The sequence below is a fragment of the Cygnus atratus genome, chromosome Z (genome assembly GCF_013377495.2).
Source record: "Cygnus atratus isolate AKBS03 ecotype Queensland, Australia chromosome Z, CAtr_DNAZoo_HiC_assembly, whole genome shotgun sequence".
Classification (NCBI taxonomy): Eukaryota; Metazoa; Chordata; class Aves; order Anseriformes; family Anatidae; genus Cygnus; species Cygnus atratus.
The window spans coordinates 18156033-18183116 of NC_066396.1; the positions used below are offsets into that span (position 1 = coordinate 18156033).

At 40.7% G+C, this 27084-nt stretch overlaps 1 protein-coding gene across 2 annotated transcripts in view; it reads right to left on the bottom strand.

Annotated features, from left to right (window-relative positions):
• The window catches only part of ARL15 (ADP ribosylation factor like GTPase 15), a 216566-nt gene extending 193272 nt beyond the window's left edge, over positions 1 to 23294 (bottom strand). The window contains exons 1-3 of one of the 2 annotated variants that reach the window (XM_035553717.2): positions 23001 to 23113; positions 11589 to 11676; positions 10895 to 10951 (exon numbers count right to left, since the gene is read on the bottom strand). In XM_035553717.2, coding sequence (XP_035409610.1) covers positions 10895 to 10948 — 54 coding nt within the window. In that variant the 5' untranslated portion in view covers positions 10949 to 10951; positions 11589 to 11676; positions 23001 to 23113. Of the gene's footprint in view, positions 1 to 10894; positions 10952 to 11588; positions 11677 to 23000 lie in introns of both variants that reach the window. The other variant, XM_035553722.2, reaches the window with a different exon arrangement.
• Positions 23295 to 27084: the final 3790 nt, after the last annotated feature.

Below are 27084 nucleotides of genomic sequence, written 5' to 3' on the forward strand. Positions count from 1 at the left end.
AGGTTTTGCCAACTTTTACTCTATATATTCTCATTCCACTCTCCTTTCATCGTTCCATGATCGTCTATCTCTGTTGATTCACCTTCACAACAGATCCCACCTTGTTTTCCCACATACAGACGAGAAGTGAACATGGCACAGAACTTTCATGATTCCCACAACACTGCTGTGTTTGACACATTCCCCTTCTACACGTAGTCTGATTGTCATAACAGAGACTACGCTAGGAATCGAACTATCACCTTCTGTCAGGCCTCTAGGTACAATCATATACCATGGAGGTTATTATTTAAGACTATATAATCCAGACAAATGCACTGGCGTATCTTCCATATAATAATCCAAGATGACAACAAAATGAAGTAAGCAGATCATCAAGAGAACTCTAACACAACACAGGCCTGGCTGAAAAACAAAACCTCCCACATTTGGAAAATGCATGCAGTTATAAAGACTGACTTTTGTCCATAATCAAACAAGTTCTAGGCTTCTTAAGCAGTAGTAACTGGGGTAGGAATGGATAAAAAAAGGAAGGAAAAAAAATAAAAGCAAAAATTCTGCCAGCAATCCACCCTGGATTCTGGGAAAGATCCATGCTCTGAACAGCCGAGTTCCATAAAGGCAAACTATCCTAAACTATCAACAGTGGTGATATGCTACCAACCTTCTACACTTCTAAGCTACAAGACTAACATACTTCACAAAAATTCACAGTACGACAAAATGAGAAAGAATTCAAGACTACAATAGCCAGGTTACCAGGGAACAGCAAATCATCATTTGTAAGCTGAAGCATATGTTTGCTGACATAAAAAGTCACTACAGTGTGAACAGTACTTTAAAAAGTAGTTACTAAGGGAATTTGAGAGAAAGATTCTAGCATACAACTTACCTCAAAACATTTTATCTGTGCACATGCACTTTTCCACTACCACACCCACCCCAACAAACAACTACAGAAGTTAAAATACTCTGTGCTAAAACTGGAGGAAATGAACAAAGCAACAGTAAGAAACAAGTACAAGGTACAAGGAAAGTGAACTGAGGAGAATAAAAAGTATTATTTTTGTCATGACATAAGTGACTAAGATGGCCAGGATGAAGCAGAATGACATCAGAGAGGTGAGGAAAGCATATCTGACAGTTAAGGGAGCACAGAAAATAGGTAAAATAATGAATAAGTTATATTTTATAATAAATAATGAATCCTGGAATCACAGAATCACAGAATTGTAGGAGTTGGAAGGGACCTCAAGAGATCATCGGGTCCAACCCCCCTGCCAAAGCAGGTTCCCTACAGCAGGCTGCCCAGGTAGGCGTCCAGACGGGCCTTGAATATCTCCAGAGAAGGAGACTCCACAACCTTCCTGGGCAGCCTGTTCCAGTGCTCCGTCACCTTCACCATGAAGAAGTTCTTTCACATGTTGGTGCAGAACTTCCTGTGATCCACTTTGTGGCCATTGCCCCTTGTCCTGTGCCCACAAACCACTGAAAAGAGGTTGGCCAAATCCCTCTGTCTCCCACACTTAAGATATTTGTAAACATTGATAAAATCCCCTCTCAGTCTTCTTTTCTCAAGGCTGAACAGACCCAGGCCTCTCAGCCTTTCCTCATAGACAGGATGCTCCAGGCCCCATATCATCTTTGTGGCCCTCTGCTGGATTCTTTCCAGGAGATCCCTGTCCTTTTTGTAGCAGGAAAAAAAAAAAAAGAAAGAGTGACAAAAAAACAGTGACAAAGAGTAGCAGCTTACATTAAGGCAATTCCAAAAATGGCTGAACTGGAGAAAAATTTAACATGCAGAACAACGCTAATTGGTTGATGTTGAAGAGTTTTGAAGAGGTGCCAGGAGTCTTACGGAAATTTTCCAAATGAGGGGAACAGACATGCTGCCACACAGTGGCTAGAGCCAGAGCGTATAGAATTACAGAACCACAGAATAACTTGCAATGGAAGGGACCTGCAAGGATCATCAAGTCCAACTCCTGGCTCCACATAGGACCACCCAAAAATCAAACCAGCTGTGTCCAAAACAGCTTCTTGAACTCCAACAGCTTGTTGCTGTGACCACTGCCCTGGGGAGCCTGCCCCAGTGTCCGACCACCCTCTGGGTGCAGAACCTTTCCCTAACCCCCAGCCTGACCCTCCCCTGTCCCAGCTCCATGCCATTCCCTCGGGTCCTGTCACTGGCCCCAGGGAGCAGAGCTCAGCACCTGCCTCTCCACTCCTCTTGTGAGGGAGCTGCAGGCCGCTATGAGGCCTCCCCTCAGCCTGCTCTGCTCTGAACAAACCAAGGGACATGAGCTTCTCCTCAGACAGCTTCCCCTCTAGACCTTTCACCATCTCTGTAGCCCTCCTTTGGAGGCTCTCTAATGGTTTTATGTCCTTCTGGCATTGTGGTGTCCAAATCTGCACCCAGTGCTGAAGGTGAGGCCACACCAGTGCAGAGCAGAGCAGGACAATCACTTCCCTTGACCAACTACCAATGCCGTGCTTGATGCATCCCAGAGTATGGTTGGCGCTCCTGGCTGCTAGGGCACACTGCTGGCTCATGTTCAGCTTGCTATCAACCAAAACCCCCAGATCCATTTCCGCAGGGTTCCTCCATTCTGTACAAATATCCAGGATTGCCCTGTTCCAGGTGCAGAATCCATCACTTGCTCTTGTTAAATTTCTTATTACTGGGAATTGCCCAGCTCCCTAATTCATCAAGATCTCTCTGCAAGGCCTCTCTACTCCCAAGGGATTTAACAGCTCCTCCCAATTTAGTGTCACCTGCAAACTTTCTCAAAACACCTTCTAGTCCTACATCCAAGTCATTTATGAAAACATTGAAGAGAACTGGCCCTACAATGGAGACCTATGGAACCCCATTAGTGACTGGCCGCCAGCCTGATGTAACCCTATTTACTACAACCCTTTGAAGCCAACCTGTCAGCCAATTGTTCAACCATCACATTATGTATTTGTCAAGCTGTGTGATGGACATTTTGTTCAGAAGGATACTGTGAGAAACTGTATGGAAAGCTTGGGGAATCGAAAAAGATTAGATCAGCTGGCTTCCCTTAGTAAATTAGGTGGGTAACCTTGTCATAAAAGGAAATTAAATTTGTCAAGCAGGACCTTCCCCTCGTGAACCTGTGTTGGCCATGACCAATGGCCACATTGTCCTTCAGTTGTCTCCCTGTGCTAGCTGAAACAGCTGCAAATGAAATCACTTCTGTGAAGCCTTGCACCCCTCTTCTGCCATGTCTAGTTATCTCAAAAAGGACATGCAGATACATTTCACACAGCTTAGACTTAGGAAGACCCAAGCACTGAACTACAAGCTTGCCTTCAACAAGAAGCCACAATACTGAAAGCAGACAGGTGTACTGCTCCTCAGAGAGACAAGGTAAGAAAAAAAGGGTAGGTCATGTTTTGGCCTGAAATACAACATTTAGTAAAATAACTACATGGTAAGTTGTGATGATTTGAATTAGTTTTTGTGTGCTCTGAAAGAGGACATTAAAAGGATTGAATGAAACAAAGTGGGCCAGCAGCTTTAACTGACAGTATTGAATCTAGCTAAGAAACGGAAGTTGCAAGTTTGGGAAGCCTTGGAATAAATACTGCTGCAAAGAGAGGTACAAGAGATTTGCCAACACTCACACAGGCAGCTGCAACAATACAAGAAACGGAATTTTAAAATCTTAGTTACAACACACTATAAGTAACCTCTACTTTCCAGGATGCAAGGCATCCGAGACATTTCTCACATCTTAATGATCCCTAAAAGATTATGTCCCAGAATGGCTTTTAAGATACTAATACATGTAGTTACTTGAAAGCTACCTTTAGAAATATGTGAATTTATACACATTAATACCAATGTACCATTGTGCTAAGTTACAGTATCTTTTAAACACTACAGTTATTTCTCCTCTTTGATAACATAATACCTAGCCATATAAGACCATTAAAATGTAGTCCAGTTTCGTGCTATAGAAATCCTTGCTAATAAAAATGAAGTGGCGTTCTTTAAAGGCCTACACATTACAGAATATAGTTTCAAGATTTGTGTGAAATATAATCAAAGTGATACAAATACAAACATTGCAATAAAGTAAAAATGATCTAAAAAGGGCTATTTATTTAAAAGGATGTACAGGATGCTGTAGAACAACTTTTCCCAACATCTACAGTTTTATGCAGATCAATAAAGAATCTCAAAGCATGTTGAAAACACTAGCCTATAATTATACAGAAGCTGTAGCAGCATGGAATTCAGCAAGCCACTTTAACTTCAATACCTGAGCAAAAATTTTCAACTTTACAGTACGGAGAAACATAAAAACAAAGACACATATTCATGGAGAAAATTATAAAGGTCCTTCACCGTCATAAAGCTAACTCATAACAGATCAAGTTTTGTGGCAGTTGATGCATTTCCTTGAATTTATTTGATCTGCTACCTGCTTGTATGACCTCTTCCCTTATATAATACCTATTCTTAAACAAATGGAGGATGTCTTTAGAAAACAGACTTGAACTATTTACAATAGCAATCATAATAGTAACACTATTATATCTGTAATACCCTCAGGCTACAGTGCAAGCGTGTTCATAGGCAAAAGCAATATTTTATCAGTCTACGAAAAACAGACAAGCTTTTGACCTCACAGTAATGAAACAAGTCTAAGACCTGATGAACAGACTGATCCCCCTTCTGCTCTAACATGTCATCTTGTGAAAAAGATAATTATCCTGCAAAAAGAAATGTAATTTCTAATACAGCGTAGATGTCCAGCTGCTAGTAAAGGCAAACTGCAGACAAACCAGAAACAATCTACATCACTTTCAAGAAAATAATAGAGTAATAACAGCTGTATGCTATTACTAAGAATAGTATATATTGCTAATACCATTTCCATTTACAAATCACCTGTTTGATTCTTATTTATGCAACTGTACGAAGTAGAGGATGTGACTGCACACACACAGAGCAGTGCGTGCAATTTTTAGCATATTCATAAGGCAATCTTTTGCCACAATTTCAAACTGCCCAGACAGACTCCAGACACCCTGAAAATTAATTTGCTTTGTTGCAAAAATCATGGCTATGCACAATCCCTATTTTTAGATTACAGAACATGAAAGAAAAGCTTCACTTTCACTGAAAAGCCATTTCTTGTCTTTATATCCCCTTAATAATCCAAAGGACACAGCTAACTTCTGGATTTGTACACTTGACACTTAGTAATTCAACATGCCCCACTACTGTCTTTCCAAGTCCACAGTCATAGGGAAACTCGAATTTCAAGCATGTGACATCGCTAATAAAGAGTCTGTCAGGATATTGAATACCTGTACTTTGCTATGTATTTGCAATTTCTACTTTAAACCTATTAATCATTTCAAATAGTTATTTTTCATTTTTGTAATTAAGAACACTATTCTACACCATACTGCACCATAAAGGGATGCTCAGCAGAAGTCATCAGGAAATTTCCATGCTCACACAATAAACCCCTGAACCACTTGAGCCTAAAGGAATAGTTTATGTTCCATGTGGACCAGCTACTGAAGGCAAAACATGACATTTTGCCAGTATATTACACAACTGTTTTCTGGAAAGAGCGCAACATTGCAGATCAGGAATCCTGATTTCCAAAAGGAAGACAAAACAGTGTTTATGTACAGGATAACTAACCACATAGCTTTGATACATACAAACTGAATGGCAACTTGACTCAATAGCAAAGACATGAGACTCTTGTAATAAGGATCTAGGCTTTTTTTCTAGTCCTCCTTCATGTTAATTGTCTGTGCTACATCTGTTTTTTTTTCCTAAAGCAAGGAGACAGTTTCATCTAGATGGTCTGCTTTTTGGACCCTTACTGTTCAGTCTGAGTTCATCATTTCTCTAGTTCAGAAAAAAACTCCATTCCAGTCTGCAAGTTTGTCAGATATCTAATTCCAATAAAAATTAACAGGCTAATTCGGTAAACCATGCATTTCCCAATCAAATCAATTACTAGTTGTCAGAGGTTGTCAAAGGGCTGTAAATACAGACTGTGTCAATTAATATCTCAGGGAAGCAATGCTGTCACACGAGCATTGGTTGGACCAAGCTGCTGAGCTCTTTGAACAGATAACGTGAGCTCTGGCCTCAAGAAGCAGCTACTCAGCAATTCAAATAAATTTAATTTAACAAATGAACTCTGCATAGGGGAAGGAGAGAGAATTGTGTTCTTATCCTCACCCCTGGCCCAGCATGGGTAATTTCCCATTCAACCTGTCTGAGCTTTCCCCATGTGATTAAAAAAAAAAAAGTTAAAATTCTTTCTTCATTTCAGAAAAGTAGAAGGAAACCTCTAACAGCTTTTATCAAAAAAATAATAATCCTTAATATATCTAACATTTACACGTACAGGATAACACATGCATCGTATCATTCTCCCTTTATACTATTTATATTGGTAGCAAAGAAAAAAATTATCAGAAGATAAACAAACATGATTAAAGCAGCTTGACTATACATTTGCAACAACAAACTGGACATACTCTCAAACACACCACCATCTCATCAAACACAAGTCACTGCCAATAAATACTCTGGTCATAGTAAATACCTTTTATTTATGGCTGGAAGTTGAAAATATTTATACCTTTCCTTTCCAGCAGTCTACCCATAGAATATCAATAGTGAACGTGAATGGAACTGTCTGCATTTCCCAAAGGGTAGAACATAAAAGGATTTTTTCCTGCTCCCTTTTTGTGCCTTTGTTTTGCTGCTCATGTCAAGGACACAACATGGGAAAGGGAGGAGTAGACAGGATATGCTATATAAGCTCTGTTATTACTTTAACTTTGCATTTTCCAATGGGAAACCTCATCAGGGAGGGAAAGAGTCTCAGAGGAAGCCTTCTATACTGTAAGTCACAGGCTGGCTCATGAACCGTTCCAAACATGCTCCCATGATTACCTCCTACTCCACTACTGCCTTTAGTTACCACCACAGTTGGCTTCTCTTAAGAGCTTCCCCTCCACCACTTCACGAATAAATGTTAATTCTGTTTTGTCTTAACGTCAGAAAAATTCTTTAGCATACCAGCTGTTTCTAGTCAAACCATTTTCAGGACATGAATTTATCATTATAAACAAAGACAAATGTAAATTAATCCAAAGTAAACTAGAGAACAAAAAGCACAACATTTGAATCATTTACTACGCTTACCATACATAAACTATAGTAAGCACAGCTTTATAAATGCATCATTTATTTCCACATCTCACTGCGCAAATTCAAGTCAAGAGGCTACTAATACCAAAATATCCATGGCTCACCATTTTCAGGAAGTTGCCAGTATTGATGCAATGCTGCTAAAGTGCACTGTTTTTGCTATACCCAGCATCTGAGATCCAGAAAGCTCTACAGAGGCTTTGTTGTTATCCATATTGTTTTGGTTTTAAGTGAGTGTTTTCTAATTGTTTATCTGCTGATGCCATATTCTGCAATCAGGGAAAATTCTTAAGCTCTGATTTTCCAAGAACATAAAATGTTATTTTCTACACTCTTTATTCCTAATGCATATCAGCCAAGAATCACACTTCCACGAAGCTTCCTTAGTTTTTTTCTGCATGGTTCTCATCAGAAGCCTGCAGAGGCTTCTTTCCTTGTTATGTCATCCAGAACAACAAGCAATAGGAATGTTAGTAGTCTTTTGTTTATTCCTGAGGTCACCTGGGTAAGAGGGGAGAAGAGGAAGATGAAGAAGAATATCCTATAACCCATGTTCAAAAAAGATTACTATTATATACAAACAGTTTAGGGGAACAAAGCCTCAAAGCCCAGTAAAGCATATCAGAGAACCTTCTGGAGCTCACGTATAGGCATACAATCATGTTTCCACACTTTCTCATGTGGAGACCTAGGTAGCTATAAAGGTAGCAAACATACCACCATAAAAACTATCTTACAAGAAAGACAACAAAATTCAATGTATTTTCCCTCTTAAGTTTATGTAGGTTGAGGTCTCCACAGTTATTTCAATACTATTTTCACCTGCTTAAGAAAAATAAAATAGAAGCAGAAAAGACATTAACAATGACGACACACATTTCTGTCAAGCTTTGCTACAAGCTGTCATACGTGTACAATCTCCACAACCACAGAGAGTCAAGAAGTAACTTATCTACCTGTTCCCATGAAACAAGAAGTCTGAAAAGGCTGGAATTTCTGCCAGAAGGTACTAGCTGTGTAAGGCACACAGAAGATATGGAGTTTTACTTTGGTTGGTTTCTATTCCAAAAGTTTTCATTTAAGCACATGATAATGTTTTCATTTCAGGATACGCATCTTTCAGCTTCAGTTCCTTACAAATACCTATGCAGTTTTCATATTAACCACCTCTGCTTTTGTACTTCCCCCTTGGACTAGGTGCATACCTCTAAATCTCATCTGGTTTAATCTCCCAAAATGAGCGTCACATCTTTCTGAAGTCTTCCAAGGACCTATGTTCTTCCTAGCTTGAGAGAACAAAGCTTTATCCTCCTAATCATGTCAACCGAAGGCAAAACAGACTCTTTTGCTATAGATATCTATATAAACCCTTCCTCCTTCTCGTAATCTGTGCAGGCCTGAAAAACAGGAAGCCTATTTAATGCAGTAGTACAGCTGAAGTAATGGGCACTCAAAGAGTGTTACTGATAAGCAGCTTGATAACAGACTAACAATTGAGATGTCTTTAGTCCAAAGGACTACAAGTCTTCGTGAGATACTTATGGCGCTGTACAACGAGGACATGCAGAACAGGAAGTGCCCAAATACAGGACAAACTGAACACATGCCACTGCTAAGGACTGGCACTTCACAGACTGCTTAGCTTTTGGGTAATAATCAATCTTTTTTTTTTTTTTAAAAAAAAATCTATTAAATCTGCAAAACAGCATGCAGTAGAAAGCACACAATACAAGTTATAATGAATTGATTAAATGGGAAATATGAACTGGAGTTTTGTGTTTTGCTTCTTGACCATCTGTACAGAGCACTATACTTGCTAGCTGCCAGATTGCTTGCGTACCTGAGCAACAAATCCAGAGACTGAGTTACATGACTGAGCAAGAACAAGGCAAAGAGTGGAGAGAGGAACAACCACACTTCATTTCCGCATAGCATTCACTTCGGCAGGTCTCTCCCTTATCTCTGACACAAAAACAGTTCAAACCCACTCACCAAGCAGATCATCTGAAACTCACCTTTCTGATGACAGGCATTCTATACAAGCAAGTACTCCAGGCACCTAGCAGTTTCCTAAAACAGCGGTTTTAGCCTTCACATACACTTTATATGTGACATACCTTTGCTCTATACTGTGGCCACAGCAGTGCATCTCTGGATGCTCTCAAGCCTACTCACCACACTCCTTGCTTGAGGTCCCAGCAGTCAGGGAAACCAGTTTCTCTCAGCATTTTCCTAAATTAAGCTATCTTTGTAATTTAAAATACTTGATGAAATTAAAAATTATGCTTATCAAATTTCACAATAAAATATCAATTATCCAACTACCACTATAACTGCAGCTACCACGACTTAGCAGTGAACTGCAGCAGACCCACTACACTTATGAATTTTAAACCTAAACAGAATCAGTTATTATCAGAGGGTGTATTCTGCTATACATTACAACTGCTTATACCCAATTCTGCAATACACACAAAATTATACTTGGACATCTTCTCAAATTAATTTGGACAGCTTAATACAGCCTTCTAAAGAGCTGGCAGATGGTCTGCATACTTCACAGCCATTAAAACCTCATACCGTAGCCCACTCCGATCCTTCAAGATAAGCATTCTCTTATCACACAGGAATTTGGAGAAAGAAGGTCTTGCTTCTTGATCTTAAATACCACAGGAAAGCATGCTTTTAACTGCAAGTGGTAGTTTCCTCCATGAGGATTTTGTACATATTACCCAAATCTGTTACGTTCTACCATTTAGAAAAGAGTCTTTTAGATTATGAAAACCGAACACAGGCAAATGTCAGGGGTGGGGGGAGCACAGACATGCAGACATGGAGCCATAACTGAAACTAAATTCTAGGAATAAAAAAATCTTAAGCTTTGCGATTTGGTCCCCCAGGTAAGGGTCACTGGTGCTACACAGGCCTCATTACAGCTGTTCACAAGGCACATACCCTTTGACTGTAGAACCTAATAAAATGGAAAGTGGTGTGTGCCAGGTTTCCTGCTGGAAAGCACTAACAGTGGGAGCAGCAACCCCACTCCGAAAGCTCCAAGATTTGAAACGTGCTTACTTCATGAATTTCTATCTGTTCTCATCATTAATACAAGCAGCAAGTAGGAGGAAGGTGAAATTTTAAAGAGTTCTTAGCATCTTTGGGACATTCATGTTTGAAATAAACCTTGTATTTCTTTCAAGTTTCTTTCAATTAAGGTTCAGGAGACTTGACTTAACGGTATTTGGAAAATATTAAGGCACTCCAGGCAAAGCTTACAACAACAAGTACATTTACCTAATATGTTTTAATACAACACATTAATCAAGCATAATGGATACTTAAAAGCAAATGTATACAAACCCTTCAGCCATTATATTATGCGTGAATTCTCAGTAACTCACACATAAGAATTCCAAATTTTCTTACCTTAAGAGGTTGGCTGGATTTTTCATTACTTTTTAATTAAAGTGGAGAACACTTTCTGTCCTGGTATTAATAAAGCTAGATAGGATAAACCATGCTGTATTCTGCTTATGTAAACTAATATGACAAATCCGTTTTGCTAACTGCATTACTTAATCCTGATCCCAAAATACTGTGTAACTTCTTTTCAGTAAAATGGCATTAACACTAACAAAAGTTATTTATTCAGTTAGAACATTGCCTTACCGTGTAAATGCCAATTCTACAAACAGCAAATGAGAGCTGGATACATTCAGACATAGTCTAAAGAAATTAAAATAAAGACATTACTAAGAATTCCATTTATTAAAAATTAATCTTTTTTTCTCTGACATCTCTCCCCTCTCCCCGAAAGAAATATCTGATGGTATACTACTTGATGTTTCTCCTCTAAGACTGTACTAAACAGACTGAGAAAAATGCCATAAAAAAAAATTCAGATTATTCAAACACTTATTACCTTTCACAAAGCAGCAACTGCCAACACTATTGCATTTACTCGGTATTTCATTATAGGCTTCAAATTACCCAATGCTCCCCAAATGCTCAAACACAGCATTAACATTTTCATGCAAGTTTCGAGTCTCATTTATTTTTATCTCTTCTGGCTTAAAAAGATCCTACAGGAGACATTTTAACAGGGTAATGCATTTTATAGATTTTTAGTGGTATGTAAGAGTGTATCATCATGATATCATCGATCATGATAATGTATCATCATTCAAACCCTCTTCTTCCATACGCCAAAGTAGCGTATATACCTTTAACTTTCTACATTTCTGAAGTCACACTCCTTTAATTTTCTGACATTTTCATGTTTAAAATAGAACTCTCTACTGTTTTGAATAAATATTTTATGTAATCTGTCACAGTTGTCAATAATCACATTAAAAGTTTTTACCCTCCACTTGCTCAACTTCCAGCCTGTTGTGATGCCACAATTCTATGTCATCTGCAGTCACCCAGAGATGCTGATGGGCTATGAATTTCTGATAAAACAGATGAAAAACATCTTCTGTAAAAAGCATAACAAAGACAGAAAATACACGCATCTTCTCCCCTCACCAGAGCAAAAATCTATTGTTGGTTTGCCATTTTGATAGATGGGCAAGCACAATAAACCAGGCTTACAATGATCTGTTCAAAACAGTAATTGAGGAATTCCTTTATATAAGGTATGAAATCTCTTCTCACTGCAGGCAAAAATTAAAGCAACCACATAGAACATTTTTACTCGATGTTTCCGAATTTCACACACCATCCGCATATATTTTAACATGTAGAAGGTGAAGTGCTGGATGCTACAGACTACAAACATTTTCAGTGAAAAAAAAACATTCTGCCTCTGCTTTCAACTCACCTTCAAACTACAACTGAATAAGCAATTTAATCAGATCTATGAGTGAAATTTATATATAAACATCTCATGAATTATGAGAAAAAAATACATAGCATCATTTTTCTTTTGCTATAACTGTTATATTTAAATTTTAAACAAGTAATATTTCATTAAACTGTGTGAAAGTCAAAACATGCAGCACAACCTGAAAGCAAACATCAACAGCATGGTTGATTTTGTTTTCTATATTTCAGGCTACAGGATTATTGCTGACAAGGGATGCTGCTTCCAAATGTTATTTAAATTGCCAAGATGCTTTTTTGTTGTCGTTTTCAGCTTTCAGAACAAACAAAGTTCTATTACTCACACTCTGAGTTTCCCATAGAAAAAAAAAATCACAGAAAAATAGTAGAACTGATTTTGAGAGATCCCATGTTACACACTGTGTGGGGGAACGAACTGTACCCAGGTCGCTCCTGACAAAATCCACCTACCTTGCTGTAAAGGTTCCAGTGATGATTTCCCCAAGCAATCTAGTCCAGTGCTTCATTATCCTCACTGCTAGAAAGTTTCTTAATGTTTAACCTGAGTCTGCTGCAACTTAAACTGCTACTTAAACACAGGATGATGCATATATTGATTTCTCTTCTCAGTATCATGACAGACTCTATGTCGATGGCAGTCCCATTGTTACACACGACGTAAAAGTGTGCTTCTGTTTGCAAAGGAAGTAAACGTGCAGCAGCAGCATAACATTGCAGCTTGTCAGTGTATATAGATTGCTCTTTTCTAAAGAAGTGCCGTATTACAAATTATTTTCCTTTTTTATTTTTGTTCAGTACTTCCAGACTTTACATTGTTAGGAGAATTAAAGTGCAGCTCAAATCCCACAAGTGCCTGTGAACCCTAGCTTCAGCAGAAGAGAGAAGGCTACATCTCAGTTACCTTACCGGGGCTTATCACGGGGCTTGCTATTGTGAATGTTTTGAAATCAACCAGCTATTACAGGCCATGAACTCTAAAATTATCTCCTCTTCCTACTGTCATGTACAGTACCAGTGAACCTTTCCCCTATTAAATATTAATCAAATCCCTTCCCCAAGTCTCCAAGATAACACTTCTGATCTGCAACATATAGCATTAAAAAAAAATCATTAATTCCAATGCTGTTTTTAGACTTTTAGATTCATCCCTCCCCCCTCCCAGAAAATTAACATTCTTCTCCAAATATTATTTCCATTTAATCACCAGATAACTCAAATGAATTAATTTGAATAATCACATATCTAGTGATACTAAACTACAGACTATCACTCAGATCACAAAATTGCAATATATATGATAATCTACTGCTACAATGGGGAATTTATTCTTGATACTTGTAATCTTTCATTACTTTGGTTTTGCAACTCATTTTGCACCATACAATTGAGCAACAAAACAATTGTTGGACAATTTGCATTTTGTTTACTTACAGTTTATTGTTGCTTTCTGAAAGGATTTTACATGGTAAGCATGAAAGTAAAAGAAAAAAATAATTTTAAAATATAACTACAAATATTGCAAAGAAAGATACCTTATTTGATACAACTCTGAAAGGACTTACTCTTAACAGAAGTCATTTAAAATGTCTAAAGCAAGAACAGGAGTCTTCAGGTTGAGTATGTCAAATAAAATAAACACACTTCTGTCAACATGCACCATTTTGCTTAGAAAAAGGGTCATCTCACAAACATTAAATTATTTCTCCAGCTGGCAACTCAACTTATGGCTAAGAGAATAAATACATATTTTCCCAAAGCTTTGCTAGTTTAATCATGTGTTCTAAAAACGTCACTCTTCAAAATGACTTAGAAAGACATCTGCCTTGCAACTATACAACCTTTCATTCACCACAAGCATGTGTTCTGCCCATTTTTTTTCCAAACACTCAGCTACCAGTATAAGTAATAGTACAAAATAGTTTCTGTATTTGTTATTTAAAACCAAAAAACTTGTACAAGTCTAATACATGCACACATCAGTCTGCAACTGAATGAATTCACTGATTTCATATCTACATCTTCACCAAAAACAAAAATGAAGCTTCTACTTCTATTAACAGGACAGCAAATTTTAAAGAGACTAATTAGAGCATGTTTTACAGTTGATCACCTGAAGCTGAAATAACTAGGTTGAAAGCATTCATAACACTTGTTTTGGCAGCTTTGGTGGGCCAAGGGGGGACCCTAACCAGCTTCTTGGAAAGGAAGCAAAAGGCTCAACACCTAACAACTGCAGGAGCTGTCATCCTCATTCTGCCAACAAACAGAAATACTTATCTTGACATCAGCTTGCTTTGCCATAATCCTTAATAAATTACAGCACCAAGTGTAGTTCCAAGGTCACAAAACCAGAAAGCAATGTGACGTTGTTGTATTGTTGGGGTTTTTTTCTTTTTTTTTTTTCTGGTGATATGTTTCTTTATTAAAATGAAGATTGTTGTGTCTACTTGCTCATTTACAAATAAATGATCTAACACAGGAATCACGTGTAATTACTGGACCTTCCAGGTAAAAGTCTCTTCCCCCTCCACTCCTCTCTGTATCTTTTTCAGTTAATAAGATATATGAAAATCAGCAACACAACTGTAAACACCCAGAATTTAAGGTACCTCTCTGGAGGCAGCCTGAAACAAATTCTCAGAGCTCACGTGTCTTAAAGAACTTGTATACACCAAAAAGCACACGCAACTACGCTACAGTACAGGTGGCAGGAACTTTGACCAGAACTGCTGTTTGCTAAGCTTGTACACTGACCTCCAAGCAGTAACCTGAAGGCTTCCCTTTCTGCACAAGATGACACAGCCCTTCAGCACATTCCATTAATAACATTTCCAAATTAAACTCCCAATTTTTTAATACTGTTCGTAGGGGAAAAAAGACACCAAATATTTTCACTTTCTCCTTTAATGCTGCATGAATAGATTTTTGGAATACCAACGTTTTTGCATACAATCGTTAGATAAATCTGAGTTTAGGGACTAGAAGAAACCTGATGCTGATGGAAAGCCAGTGATATGTGAACAGGAAATAGGATTGGTTCCAAGAACGCTCTTGTCATCATAAAAAGTAATCAAATGGATGAACTAGAGAACAATGCTCCCCCCTCTTTTAGGCAATATTCTCACTAGAACAGTTTTCCATGACTGTTTCCAGGACTGCAATGGTTCAGACAGTGAAAGATGCAGATTAGCCAACACACAATTAATAGCTGCAAGAACAGCACAAACATTTCTCAAGAATCCTGGACCTTTTTTCCAGTCTTGCTGAAACCTGAAATTATGTAAGTTTCTAGGCAAGAATAAAGCACTGAGGGAAGAGATCACTCATTAACGTTCATCATCACTCTGCACTCTGTACAAGCTGTCAGGCAGTTTCAGGTTCACTCAGCATTGTGGGCCTTTATATATAAAGTCATAAATTGGCTCGGATACAAATGTTGGAAGTCCAACAGCCTCTGCTCGTATGTCAAAGCAGCACCTCCAAGCAGAAGGAATCCTTTAGCTACACGTCCCTGGAGCAGATTAAGTATCTTCATAAATCCTGCTCAATAAAAAGTCTCACCTCCTGTGCACAACTCTGCTTACACTGGGGAGCATTCCTGGACACGATCCAGAACATTTCCATTTTCTGAGAGCAATTTCCTATTCTGGAACTAGATCTAGCTCTCCCCTCAGAGAGGGGACATGGAGATGTTTAGCACGTAGTGTAAGCACGCAGGGAACCATCTTTCATTGATACGTCCTTCTCAGGATCCAGCAAACACACCTTCAGGATCTCCACACGCCTACCATCACACCTGAACCTCAAGCTTAATATTCCCCAATGGATCCATCTTCCAAGAAACTGTACAAAGTCAGATTTTTTTGGTCTCTTTACCGCTACTGCAAAGCGAGGTCCAGAATTCAACTATACTCATGGGAAAAAGCAAGTCCTGGATTATAATTGTCATCAAGTTGTTGTACTGGGAGGAATGACTTATTGCCTATTGACTCTCTTTATGTTTTCAGAGACATCCATAGCATTGCTTCCCCACACCATCCAGCTGCCTCTTCTTCAGGCTGAAAGCCTATAAGTACTTAATCCCTCTTTGTAAGGTAGCAATTGTTTTCTTTTCAGTACCCTGTCATCCTTCTCCATATCCTCTTTGGTTTTACAATATTCTTTCTGAGATGATGCAACCAGAAATGCAGCATTTAAGACAATAGCAAACCTTGCATTTAAGTAGTGTCAAAATGGCATTTTCTTTCTTTTTCTTTCTTAATTCTGTAGCTAATTTGTTGACAGCTGTCAGGGTTTGAAATGACATTTTAAAGATCCTCTTTCCCCATCCTGAGCACTGATGGTATTTCAGAGCCTACCCATTCATCTGTATTGTCTGATTTATTCCCTCTACTATAAATATATATAACTTTGCATTTATCTACACCAAATTTCACATGCCAATTTATTACCAATAACAAAAGGAGCACTATGTTTTTTTCCTTTCCCAGATACAATATGCACGCCTAATATTTGCCTCTGCATCAACCCGTTCAAAGCACACGCAGTTCATACACCTTAACATGAACACGAAATTCCCTTATAACCCCTGCATTCTCCTCTCCCTCTTACTCACTGCCAGGACAGCGTTATTAACTCTCGTTTATGAAACTTACTACTGACAGTGTACAGAACGATTACTTCATTTAATTGCTTCAAAGTTTTGTATCTCTGTTAGGTGCAAAGCCATATAATGGAAAACTAGGCAATAGTTACTGTAAAAGCTAATAAGAATGTAGAAAACAGATGCTTCTTCCATTAAAAAGCTCCAAGTCATAACCAGGAGGAAAAAAAAATAAAAAATAAAAACAAGATCTGCAAACTCACTTCTCACACATGAAAAATTCCTACTAGCTCTTGGATGCCACCTTGCTTCTTCTGACTCTTCCATGCCAAAAGCAAACTTGGTCCTGTGAATAAGTTTTTCTTCTACTACTCCACCAAAACATGCATCATAAATACAAAACATTGCACAAAGATTCATGTTCTTCCTGTTGTTTGTCCTTGTAAGCAACAAAGCCACAGGGCAGGACCGTGTCTGAACACAAGAGGACTTGTCAGCTAGGTTTCCTGCCTTGTGCCTCTTCCTCAGCTAGCAGGAAGCTACTTACATCCTCGTGTTGGCAACTAATAGTCACCTTACCAGGCTGCCAGACAGCCAAAAGAAAAGTTCTGTGCTCTGAAAAGCCCCAGTATGAGACGAGCCAGTCATTCAATTGCAAATACCCTATTTATGTCCCCAGGAACTTTTGGACAGTAAGACAGCTTGCCCTTCAGAAAGCTTTGCTGCACGAAAAGTGGAAAAAAAAAAAAAAAAAAAAAGGCAAAACCAACATACTCCAAAATACTATAAGGTAAATGAAACAATCACAAGATTCAGTACTGCATATATTTTTTTCCTTATAGCTTTACAGTTGAATGGGCCCACATTCAAGCTTTTAAGTTTGAAACATTAAATGTTTCCTTTGTTGATGGAAAGCTGATACCCTCACATAATCACAAAACTTCAGAACTCAGGCTTTAAGAGAAGAAACATCACAGGCTGTCAGTATTAAAAAATATGAACTGACGATACTGACAACGAGCCAAAAATGGTAATCAGCATGAGGTATTAGGAAGAATATTCTGTCCTTACTAAAATGCAGATTTTTCTCACTTATTAAAAGCTTGTGTTTCTAACCTTTTGTGAAATTCATCACCATTCTGCCTCAAACTAGGAGCTCTGACTGAAGAATTTAGGAGCAGCATTCTGCAGAACAATATGGGGTCCGGCCCATATTGAACCTTGGGAAAAATTCACAAGTCCAGGACAGGGCTATTTGTACTAAATGGACCAGCACATTCTCAGAAACTGAGACACACTTTTGGATGTAATAGCACCTACTGCTTGAATGCAATCCTCATCAAGGAAAAGGCAAAATGGTAAAGTAATTTGATTTTAAACTTCCAATTCACTTGTTTGTTCAGCATGTGTTATCTAAGGAGAATGAAATTTCTGAGCTGCAATACCTCCATTAATTCACAGCATCTTGCAGTCAAAATTATAAACACATTAAAGCATTCTTTTGGGTTCCCTAGGTAGCTGTGTCAAGTTTCAGTTTTTGTAACAGCCACCTTTGAATCAAAAGTTTACCTGAGGAATGCTTCCTCCTGCAGGATGAGCCAATGCAACATTTCACTTTTACCATCTTCTACAAAGAAATCCTGCACCTCTTCTGCTCACTCATCTGTCTTCAGCCAGGTGATTAAACTGAGTTAAGTCACCAATATTTTTGTTGCCCTTTCTATATAGCTGACAACATCTTTCATTCAGGAGAAAGTGCTCGCGATACTGCCTATGTAGAGTCTACCAAGGAGGAAGATTTGCTTTTCCAGAGCACCTCTTCCAGGTCATCAGCCAAATCAGGTTCTTGAACTTCCAAGCTCAGTTAAATCAGAAGCATGCTCATTCAGGGAAGGTTGTCTACCAGAATTAATTCCATTTGCCACTCCCAGTTGATTTAGATTTGAATACTATGCTTCACAGAGCTGAAATGCCAATGGGAACCTAGCCAAAACAACTGCTTTGAGTTAGGGTCTCCATATTTGTTTGAGGTTTCTTTCTATATTGCTATGCTGATACAGGAAACAATCAGAAGCAGCAGCAATCTCACTTCCAGATTAAGTGACCTGGGCTATGCATATAATAGCAAGTAGTGCAGCAGAGCAAGAGCTTGTACTGAAGACAAGTACTGAGTACTTCAGGCATTTTACTTCAGACTAGTTCTGACCTGGTCCTGTGGACTGAAAACTTATTAGTTGAGTGCATCTTCCAATCTGGTTTCATCTGAAAAAAATCAGGTACCTGTGATCACTCTGCAATGCAAACCTATATACACCAAGTTGGGATGACTAAGGTTCACTTCAAAAGTTCAGACATGATCCAAACACTAACACAGCTGAACACACCCTGTATGCTAGTTGATCTTCTATATGGTAGTTGGCTTCTTTTCTGCATTAAGCGATTTCTTAATCTTGAAAAAACGGTCAGACCCCTCACAGTCGTGCCCAGTCAGCCTTACAAACTGAAGGAGGGATAATATCTTACGATACAAGTCATTGCGCTCTACAGAGGGTAGAAATTTCAAGGATGATATACCTGATAGAGGAGTCAGAAGACAGACCAAGAATCTTTAAAACTACATGACAAAAGACAGAATTCATATCATGAGAGGGAAGTTCAGCATATGGTAAGAGTTGCAGCAAGGCCACGCTGACCTTTGCTGCTCATGCTGCAGGTGACATGTAAAACACCTGTATGTACCTCGGAGGAAAGGCCCAGAGCACACAGCATAGACCTTTCCCCATCTTGGCTTATTCAAAGAACAGCAGCTACTGGCTGACAATGTTTCAGTGGATGAACACCCTGACCTTCAAACAGATGGTTCCATTAAGGCATTTGTAGTAAACACAAAAATGTTTCTCAAGGCCTGCCAGTACTAAACAATGTAACAGCAATGGTAAGACCTGATACGAAGTTGCCCAGAACTATTAAGAGGTCACAATCCATCCTGTATTCCCACTTCCCAAATCAAATCTGTCTACCTGCTAGCATTTTTAAAAACACCAGCTCTTTATATGCTGCTTTCCCCAGTCATTAAAAAAATAATAAAAATTCTGAAGTTACTTCAAGGCCTATTCATCTAAAATTTAGTTCTATTTATGCAAAACCATCTGTGCACACATACAGAATTAAAATTGATCAGTATAGCTAGCAAATGTACAGAGAACCAAAAAAGTCCTTTTGGTTCTCTGTTAGAACAGTTAAAGAAAACAGTCCCAATCAAAGCAACAAGATTGCACTGCGCTAAAAGTAATGCGTGTGCCTTTTTCAATATTCATGCTTAACTTTAAGGATGAAGAAGCCACTGAACTCGAAGCAATTGCTCATGCAAGAAGTGTTCTCTTTAGTCTCAGGTTGGAGAAGACTCTTCATGATCTGCCCAAGGAACTCTCATATATGTGAATGAGATACTACGTAGTATAGGACTCAATTTCAGTTTTCATATTAAAAGTACTAAGGCTAGTTCTTTTGGTGTTGTTTCAGTCACATTCAAATTTCTGTATCATGCTCTGAAGTTGCGTCTAAAGGCTGTACACAGATCAGGCTGATAAATGCACTTGTTTAGTGCAAGATCATTGTCTAGCGCAGAGGATGCCACCGAAGAAGTGTATTGTGAAAGTCTACTCAGCAGCTTAAAATTTGCATTCCAAGTCTCACTTATGAAAACTGAAGCACTGCCATTGTTTCCCCACAGGTTCTCCAAGCAAATATTGTAAGGTTGGTCACAAGCCATACTCTTCACAAGATGCATCATGCCATAATTTCTTAAATTAAGCACAGTCTACTGAACGCAGGCCAGCCAACACAAGTCTCTGTATGCACTATAATCCTTCCAGACATAACGCAGCAAGAACGAAGAAGAAGATGGTTGCAGATACACTAGAGGATTACGCAGCCCCAAAAAACATACTACTCTATATCGATGCAGCTCTGTTAGCGCAGTCTGTTTTAAAGTAGTTCACTGCAATACAAGCACAATAAACTGTATGCATAAAAGGTGCCCTTAACTGAGTGAGGATGGATTTTCTTTTAGAGGTTGAACCTTGCTCAGCTATGCTGATTAGAATAAAAACACACAGAAAAAAAAAAAAACACTCCTAACACTGTAATTATATCAATACAAAAATAAAACAGGCAACAGCTCTACTAGCTATTAAGATAGAGACTAGTCCCACTGTTCTGTTACAACACAAAACCAGACCAGAGCACCACAGAAGATACGTGCCTAATACTAACTTTATCTGTTTGGTATTTTGGGGGTTCAGCTCCTTAAAGGAGATCAAAGTCTCTGTCAAAGTCAGCCTCATCAAGGAACATCAGGAAAAGATGCTTCCTGTGCAAGCCTGGGAAGACAACGCTGAAGGCAGACCCCGCGTCAAGAAAGTACTGCTCCTGAGTCCATGCTGCAGCAAACCTGACCTCGGCTATCGGAGCCTCCTTCCACCAAGCTCCTTCATTCCACCCCACCTCCAACCAAAACTTTGTGCAATGCTCCGTCAGGGGGCTGCTGCAGTCAGAAACAGCTGTATCCTTGGCCCTGCTGGGTGCTTCACACTCAAGGCCAAGGAGAAAACCCCTGTGCCTCCAGGCTTCCACGCAGTTGCTCAGCACAAGGAATCAGTACGGGAGGGACCTTCTGCTTAAGTGCTGAAGGTGAAAGACACCAACATAAACGCATAAAGCTTGAGAGTGTAAAACTTTCTGAACATATGCAGCTCTTGCTTTTATGAACGTAACAAAAAGATGGCGCTTCTACACCCGCAGATTAATATCTTACTGTAACTGCAGGTCTTGCATAAATAAAGCGTAGGCCTGTCGGTACGCTGGGGCAGTCTGCAGCAACAGCTTGGTCCTCCAGGCTGACAGTGCGCCGCAGAAAAGTGCTTGCCTAACTCTCTTCCACCAATTCTTCCTACCCGAGCAGACTTCCCGAGGTGCCTGAACCTCCTGCACAGCACCAAAAAGCCTCTCCATTCACCACCATTAGCAGAGGAAGAGGAAAGAGGACCAATCTCCTGCATGCAACAAAGATGAGAGTTGAAAGGGGCTCTGCACAAATGCATGATAAAATATTTGAACCGCCAAGCAGAATTTGTTTTCCTTCCAAGTGAAACACAGACTCAAAAAATTAAGGCCTTTTAGATTTTTGCACCTTTGGTTCAAAGGGTTGATGCCAGTTGCAACAAGTATCCCAAAGATCCAAAGGATTCCTTCTGCTGCGTAGGAAGCGGTGCTAACCCTAGTGACAAGGGGTGGTCAGCGATGGATGATGGCATCTTGGATCGTCCCAGAGCTTCAGTGGATCAGCATCCTGTTTAAGCTATTATTCCCAGACCCTTGCTTTCACCACCTACAAAAAATAGCCTGGGTGATCTGTAGCAACTTCTACAGCAAAGGAATCCTCTAGGTTTCATGCGGGACTATACCATGCCCAGTGAGATAGATTAGGCCTGGAGAAATTCTGTCATCCAAGATACTCCTGATACCACAGGAACGGTAAGCAAGAACTGCACGGTCACTCAGGTTATCGCTACGCTGAAGATTTTTATTTTATTTTTAGTGTAAGCCTGCAAAACAGGAAGAAAAAAAAAAAAAGAAAAAAAAAAGTAAAAGGATGAACTGGACAAAAAGCGTAGGAGAAACGATGCAGAGGTATTTAGCCCCCACTGAGCTGGCACAGAAGCACGCTCACAGTTATCAGGGCTTGTTAAATCTATCGTCCTCCGAGCCGCCGGCCTTCTGCGCAGCAGCCTGCGGCAGTCACGGAGGTTAACGCCAGGCGCTGCGAGAGGCGCCCAGCCTCACCTGGGCGTGAGTTCCTAAGGGAGAGAGACGCAAGGAGCAGCTCGGGGCTCCCACGAAGCCAGCCGGCGAGTTTCGTTAACCGGGTCCTGGGAGCAGCCCGCCGGCCGCGCAGGGAAGGGAAGCCCGGGGAGGGAAGCCCGGGGAGGCGCTGGCACCAGCGGGGTACCCCGAGGGGGGGCGTGAGGGAGCGCCGAGGGTGCCCCCGGACCGCTCGGCGGGGCTGGGGGGCGGCGGGCATGGCGGACCCCAACGGCCGCAACGGCCGCGCCCGGCGAGCAGGTGCGGCGGGTGCCGCCCGGTCGCCGCCGCGAATAGCATCGCTGTGCCGGCCGTCATTACGGAGCGCATGAAATTCCCCTCGGGGGAGCGTGCCCCGCGCGCGGCCGTTCAGGGTCACGGGCGGCGGGGCCGTCCCTCATTAGCCGCCAGTAAGGGGGGGTGGCCGCCCACGGGGGAACGCGCGCGCGCCTCGGCGGCACCTACCAGGTAATCCATGTACCGAGCCTGCGCCGCGCCGCGCCGAGCTCCGCCGGGCCGCCCCGTGTGGCGTCTGTGTCTGTGTGTGTGCGTGTGTGCGTGTGCGTGTGTGTGGAGGTTGGGGGGGGGGGGCTGAGCGGCGGCTCCGCTTCCTGCCGCCGGCGGGGAAGGGAGCGGAGCGGGGCTGGCGGCGCCGCAAGGTGCAGCGGGGCGGGGGCTGCGCGGGCGCTGTCACCGCCGCTCCCGCTGCTGCCGCCGCTGCTCGCGCCGCACCGGCCTGGCCCGGCCCGGCCCTGCCTGCGCGCGGGCGGGCGCGGGAGGGGCGGGGAAGCGGAGGTGGGGGGGGGGGGGGGGGGGGTGGAAGCGGGCAGGGAGAGGAGGGGGGAGCGGGGAGGGAGGGGCGGGAGCGGCGCAGCCAACCCCGGCCCGCAGCACCGAGCGGCCCCGCCCCCCCCCCGCGCGGCGTCAGCGTCAGCTGATCGCACACGTGGGGCGCGGAGGGGGGGGGGCGCGCTTAAAGGGGAAGGCGCGGAGGGGGGGGGGGGTGGCGGCGGCCGGAGTAGGGGAGGGGCGGGAGCAGTGGCTGGGGCGCCTCGGTGGGGGCGGGGTCCGAGGCCACTCAGCGCGGGGCCCGGACTGCGGCTGCCCAGGAACCTGAAAAGAAGAACATATGGTCACTCCGGTGGTATGTCACGCTTCTCACCATGAAAGCTTGAGAAGCCCCGCTCAAGCAGCCGGTGCGCAATGTGAGCGTAACACTGAAAGCCGACCTTACTCAATGCGTTACAAGCGTCCCGCAGCGCCCCTGCTTAATGCCGTATCCCTTACTCAGGAATACGGGTCCTGTAAAAGGAAAAAAAAAAAAAAAAAAAAGTCCTCATAAAAATACGGAGCGCTTTCTGGCGTGAAGACCCGAGGCAATGAAAATGCTACCACGCGCCTTTATTGGGGATAGACGTTTGGAATCAGATGCCCTACGAGACACAAATTCTAGTCAGTTCAGGAAGGACTTACCCATGCAATAAAACAGCTCCTGCCTTGCAGTGGCAGTACACACAAGAAGCTAGAACTAAGAAGTGAGACCAGTTAAAGGAATTCTGAGGTTCAGCAGGTTGAAAACTGGCAGAGAGAAAATACAAAAGGTCTGATGATAATAGATTTCAAAGTATAAACTTGAACCGTAAATATCCGTGGTCACGTATTAACCGTCACCAAAATTATTTCCTAGAAAGATCCAGAAGGGTATGGAAATGGAAAAAGGACCGGACGCAGAATGGATTTTTCATGAGGAGAATTTGAGCACTGGGAGCCAAGAACAGTCAGCAGCTGTATTTGCAGCTCTGATCTCAGTGGGTAACTTGGAGCCTGCTGTTGAGCAAACTCATGTAACTGTTACCAGGGACTGGGAGAGACTGCTCTGAGTAAATAAAACTTGAAGCAATTTGCAGCTCTTATCTGAAATATTGACAAATGTCAACATGCAGAGATACTACAAACAAAGATGAATGACTGCGATGGGAGAAGCAAGACCTCTCAATCAAAAATCTTCCCTTCATTTTTCTGTGCTCTAATGCTTTGTTACGTCCTGGCAGTAGAGATCACTCTGTCTGTCAGGCTAAGATGTTTTTCCGTACAAAGAGAGATGCATAGTTATGAAAGCAAGCAAGCAGATTTTGGAAAGGGTTTTCCCTTGTTCCCCTGCCATTCTTGCTTTCTGGAATAGTTGTAAGGTCCTTCAGGTAATCTTACTAGCAAAATAACACAAGAAGTATAAAAGGAAAGGCTAGTGGTGAAAAAAGGTCAAAAGGAGAAAACAAGTTCCAACTACAGTTACACTGATGCAAATATATCATAATTTCAATGAAGGCTGAAGAATTTTAGCCCGTGGGATATAAAGTAATTGCAATATTACATCTGATTTTATATAGATTATTATTTATTCTTCCTTTGTACCACAAAAATGTACTGTTGATAAAGCAATGCAAGAAGATTTGCATGAAAATTTTTGAATAGATTAGTCAATAGATTGTGTTGCTAAGCAGACGGGCACTTACCTTTCTAAGTCACTGCCACCCATGCTGTTAGTGTTGTGGACTCATTTTTCATTTCATGACTCTTCAAGGGAAGGTCATGAAACAGTCCAACAGCAAGGAAGAAAAATAGCTAAGTGTCCCAGCCTTAAACTGACACCCATCCTTTGAATTATTAACAGAGTTTGAGGACCAAATGAGCATAGACAGGGAATCTCCCTTTGGTAGCAGGGGTTCTGTCTTTAAGAAACTGTGGAAATTTGGAGTCCTAGATTTACTACTTTGTTCAGTTTCTTCTCACACACACTCGACAAAACAATTGACTCTTCTGCGCTTGTGTGTTTTTTTTTGTTGTTGTTGTTTTTTTTTGTTTTGTTTTTGAGATGAAGAAAATAGCATTTTCAATAGCAAGGTCTTCTGAAGTTAAAAAACAAAAATCATGGTTGCTAGCAGTTCAAACCTGATACTGCTTGGGCCACTGTGTAAATACCTTCAAGAGATGGATTAGAAGTTGTACTTTCACATCCCTGTTGAAAAACAACGAGGAGGCAAACACTAAGAATTCCAGTCCTGTTCCACCTGACTTTCTTGGATGAGCTAAGCATTTGGACTTTTGCAACATCTGTGCGGTACATGTTATGAGGATTACAATTCTGATTAAGGTTTGCAATACATCTTTCTAGTACAAGTAGTGTTTACAAAGCATTCAAATATTTCTGTCTTTATGTTGAGATTGTTTTTGCCTTTTGTAATGAATAAATAAACGGAAGCAATACAATGACACTATGGTCTTTACTGTAGTATTTACATTCAAATACATGTTTTCATCAGTGGCCTTCTCCCTTGGCTTTGACCACAGGATGAGAATTCTGTTAGGCCAGAACTACAGTTATGTTCCAGATTTACCCCTAAGAAGAAGACACCTAGAGAGAAAATATTCTATGTGTCTCAAACTATAACGTGGGCTGTTTTGGGATCCAGTTGTTAAAAGCCTTTCATCTTTCCACTTGGTGTTGGAAAAATCATATTGTCAGAACTTCTCAAACCATAGTCTTGTGAAGGTGTGAAGAAATGCCATTACAATAGTAAAAGACATTTTATGATGTACATAATACCTGTGGGTATAATATAATAATATGTAATAACAGTGACCATCCTGTAGGTCTGCCTGTCTGAAGGATAGCAGTGCAGTACTTCGACTTAAGCTGTACCATGACTTGGAACAGAGCCCTTCACTGCAAAAGAACAAGATTCAATAATGGCACATATGAATTGGTGAGAAGAAATATGGAGTGTCAAAGCAATTGAAAGAACAGCAATTCAGAAACAAAAGTAATTGCACTTTGCTTATGACCTTGTATGTCATATAAGGTAGGTTAATTTACTGAATATATTCTAGCTTTATATGTTCCTTAACAGTCGCATCTTCCAGATTAATCAGTGTGAATACAAACCTGTACAACTAAATTTTCCCTGTAGTCAAATTATAACATATATTGAGAATATGCTCAGCAAAGCGTTGCGCCTATCAGTGGGAATGACCATTTCATCTCTGCCTAGAAATAATGAACATCAGATACAAAGCTAGGTGGTTGAAATATTTTTGGAATCTTAAATGAAAATCAAGCAAGTAAGAAATAATTTGTTGGTATAGATGTATCTTTATGGAAGAAAGGAAGATAGAACAGTGTTTTAGCCTACTCTAGGTAACATATGCTAGAAGAGAAATGTTGATTTAGTAACACACACCTTAGAGTTTGAACTCCAGTAACAAGTTCACACAGAAGTAATTCTTTCATTATTTTATTCATGTTAGCTAATTTAAGCTATGCAGACATGTGAACACAAGTTATAATTAAACCTGCATTTTGCCATGTAGCATATCCTTAGGAGCTCTTTTTTTTTTTTTTTTTTTTCCTTTAAAGCACATCCTGAAGTCCCACTGATTAAAGTTTTTAAACACTTTACTGCATATTTCTGGTGAATTAAAGTATGCAATTAGTGATAAGGCACACGTATCAACATACAACTGAAATAGGATTAAAAAGCAGAATCTAGAA